Source organism: Gigantopelta aegis, chromosome 1, assembly GCF_016097555.1.
Source record: "Gigantopelta aegis isolate Gae_Host chromosome 1, Gae_host_genome, whole genome shotgun sequence".
Taxonomy (NCBI): Eukaryota; Metazoa; Mollusca; class Gastropoda; order Neomphalida; family Peltospiridae; genus Gigantopelta; species Gigantopelta aegis.
In genome coordinates this window covers 40793287-40797008 of record NC_054699.1, presented here as the reverse complement: position 1 = coordinate 40797008, position 3722 = coordinate 40793287, and the positions used below count along the sequence as shown (strand labels likewise).

General features: G+C 41.6%; 1 protein-coding gene across 1 annotated transcript; it reads right to left on the bottom strand.

Moving 5' to 3' along the window:
* Positions 1-1181: 1181 nt before the first annotated feature.
* On the bottom strand, positions 1182-3512 carry LOC121380822. Its single transcript, XM_041509844.1, has one exon. It carries the CDS (start codon positions 3317-3319, stop codon positions 1595-1597), a length of 1725 nt encoding a protein of 574 aa, XP_041365778.1. The 5' UTR covers positions 3320-3512; the 3' UTR covers positions 1182-1594.
* Between the last annotated feature and the right edge of the window lie 210 nt (positions 3513-3722).

The window sequence follows — 3722 nt, the reverse complement described above, 5'->3', positions numbered from 1 at the left end:
CTTAATTACTCAGACCTGCAAAGAGATGGAACAGAGGATACATAACGTGTATAACACCAGATGTCATTAGAAGTGTCCTGAAACTTACTTTTCCCATTTCTGCATCCCATAATTTGCATATTCGGGGTCAAGCAATTGAGTAATCATTTTAAAGCTGCATTTATCTTATTCATCACCAACCAAAACATGGGTATAGACATCAAATTTATTGTCATATCATCAATATTTACAGAGATATCATCATGTTTTGGTTTTTAGGTAATGGCGGACCTAATTTGCATATTATGCAAATTGCCCAAGGGTGCCAGAGTGGCATCACTCGGATTCTTGTTCAGCACACTTCAAAGATATAAAAACAACAATAAAACTTTATATGGACCCTATTGCACGCTTCACCCCAAATAGTGGGTTTAGCAACCGGACTATGGCCACTGAGCCAAGTTCACGCATTACAGCTCCCAAGGGTGGGGGGGGGGGGGGGGGGGGGGCGAATCACCACCTTCTCGCAGAACAACCTCATTGTTCAGAAGTCAGCTTGGGTATGTAAGAATCGACTGTCAAAGGTAATCGATAGTAAAGTTTCCTGTAATAAAACCCAGGGTAATGTATGTAAATCTCTCGTCAGAAGAACAAGATGGGGTCAATGTTCAGGGATTCACTTCCTGGCGGAACCAGAAGTACGGTTAGATACAAAAAAAAACACCCCCAAAACCCCCCAAACAAACAAACAAACAAACCCACACGACTCATAAGCAATAATACATAAGCAATAACACGTATATCTATAGCCCGGGCTTGACGGATATTTGGTCGGTTTCTTGGCCTTTAATGGTCTCCAGTTTAAAAGAGTTAATGGTCTCCAATTTAAAAGAGTTAATGGTCTCCAATTTAAAAGAGTTAATGGTCTCCAATTTAAAAGAGTTAATGGTCTCCAAGTTAAAGTGGGGGCGGGATGTAGCCCAGTGGTACAGCGCTCGCTCGATGCGCGATCGGTCTGGGATCGATCCCTGTCGGTGGGCTCATTGGGCTATTTCTCGTTTCAGCCAGGCCGTGGTGTGTATGTATATAAACGCGAAGTAGGTTAGCCTTATTGATATTAGAAATGTTAAAACCGGTCTAAAAACATCTTTCCCGCATTTTGTAAATTATAATAAACGGTATAATTATGTGTTTAGGTTATTTTTATTTAAACTGAAAGGAAAACACAAATGCAAACAAAACGAACGTTTTACACCTTAATTGATAGTCATTCCAGTTCACACAATTGTCACATTGTTACAAAAAATAAAAGCGAAATAAGATTGTGTGTGCATAATCTACCTGAGAAAAAAATCCATGTAGGCATCTTAGCCATGCATGACAATGAACATGCATCTGCAGTACTGTGCCACTCAAGAAGACGATTCCAAAACTGATCATGAGGTGGGTCATGTGTGATCGTTAATTTTTTTAGTAATATTTTTAACAAGACAAATCAAAAAAGTACTAAAATAATCCTGCGACAATAGTGTAGCGTTTATGGTCCCCCCCCCCCCCCTACCCTCACCCCCAAGTATTGCGACAGTTATAATTTTATTTTATATTTTCATTTCTTTTACGATCCCCCTCCAAACCCCACAAAGTTCCCTTGGCATTGCGCCTCATGCCACTGAGGCTCCCCTAAATGGATTTTCTGGATCCGCCACAGCTGTGTGATCGAGTCACTGATTGATTCAACAATTTGAGAAGCAGTAGGTCTCAAACCAGGCTTTTCGTTTTGACATCTTTTAATTAAAACTTGCAGTTCATTTGGCATCTCTTTAATATTTTGAAAAATTTCAGACAATATGACGCCCAGGGTATATATATCTGATGCGAACGACGTGACCTCATCGGCGACCACTTCCGGTGCCATCTTCTCATAATTGTCGTCGATGTATTTCCCCACAAACGAAGCACCTACCAAGTGGGATATTTTAACTTTCGGTTCCCCGTTAACGATGTCTACCAGAACGCTGTCATTGCGCAGATTGTTGATCATGACAGACTTCCCGTGAATCTCCCCCACTGCTTTTGACAGATCCAGAGACAATACTAGTAGGAAGGGAAGCGTGTTGCACTGTCCGACGCTAATCACGTCAGATAAAGTCCGCCCGTTGGCAAACAGCTCCAACACAGTGACCACCTCACCATCCTCTGGCTTGAGGATCGAGAGACCTATTAGTTTCAAAACGTAACCCGTATCGCTGAGATACATATGGAATAACGCATCCTGTCGCACGAGACTGAACGATCTGTTTGACATAATCTTCACAATGACGTTTCTCTTTGCTGGAACGAATTCAACAATGCGTATATAATACTCTTCTCTGATCGTCCATTGTTCCACATCGAATATGTCTTCAAGAGCAACCGCTGCAATAAGCGGAGGTGACAAGGTACTAAACACGTCGTATTTTATGTCGGCTGCTGGTTTATAATCTCGAAGAAAGTCGGTCACGTTGCTGCAATTTGAACCAATCGTTTGTAACTTCGTTATGACGTCATCGAGGTTTGGCCTTGACAGCTTGTCTTTTTGGTGGCATTGTTCCGCCAGTTCCGAAAACACACTACTGTTGACATATTTTTTACCTTTTTTCAAAATGTTTCCCAGTGCGTAAACGTCAACAGCAGGCGATGACACTTCATACGCCAGTTCCGGTGCCATATGGAGATAAGGCGAAAGGACCTGGTTTGAAAAACTGTGATGTGTTCCGCATCTAAACGAGGCTCCGCCAAAGTCAATGATGTAGACTTGTATTCCCTTTTCCCGCCACTGGATCAACACATTGTTCCCATGAAGATCGTTGTGAACTATTTGTTTTTCGTGAAAAGATCGTAAGATTCTAGCAATTTCAAGACCTATGTAAAGCCAGAAACACGCTGGGATTTGTATCTGATCGGAATTTAAAAGTTTAGACAGTGTTATGCTGTTTTGTAAGTACTCAATAACAAGTGACATTGCGTCAATTTCGGACCCAGTGGAGAGTAATCCATAAATGTTTGGAACATGCCCCGTGTCTTCCAAATACTTGTGTATTCTGAACTCCAAGTCTATACCATCGTATTCTTGATATTTGCGTCGAAATGTCTTGACAACAACCGGCTTTCCGCTTCTTCGAAATTGTGCTAGAAAAGCAGTTGAGAAAGTTCCATTTCCTACAGATCGAAACTTTTTGTTGCTGTCAACCTCGTGCAAAATGGCGCCTTCGTGCAACAGGATCGGGTTGAAGGTCGAGAGGTCAGGTGGGATACTGTCTTCTGCGTACCTGTATGTCTGGAAGATTGAACACGTGTCCATGACGGCGCACAAACTCGTGTTCTGTGTGTAAAACTCCGGTGCCGTGCATCTCTGTGAAGCTGAAATGATACAGACAGCGTCGAGTTAAAACATTAATTTATTTTGTTTAATCATCGGCTATTGGATGTCAAACATTTGGTAATTTTCACATATAGTCTTTGAGAGGAAACCCGCTACATTTTTTTTATCTGTAATCATCGGCTATTGGATGTGAAACATTTGGCAATTTTCACATCTAGTCTTAGAGAGGAAACCCGCTACATTTTTTATCTGTAATCATCGGCTATTCGATGTCAAACTTTTGGCAATTTTCACATATAGTCTTAGAGAGAAAACCCGCTACATTTTTTTATCTGTAATCATCGGCTATTGGAGTGGGGGATGGGGTGGCAGGCTGGCTTTT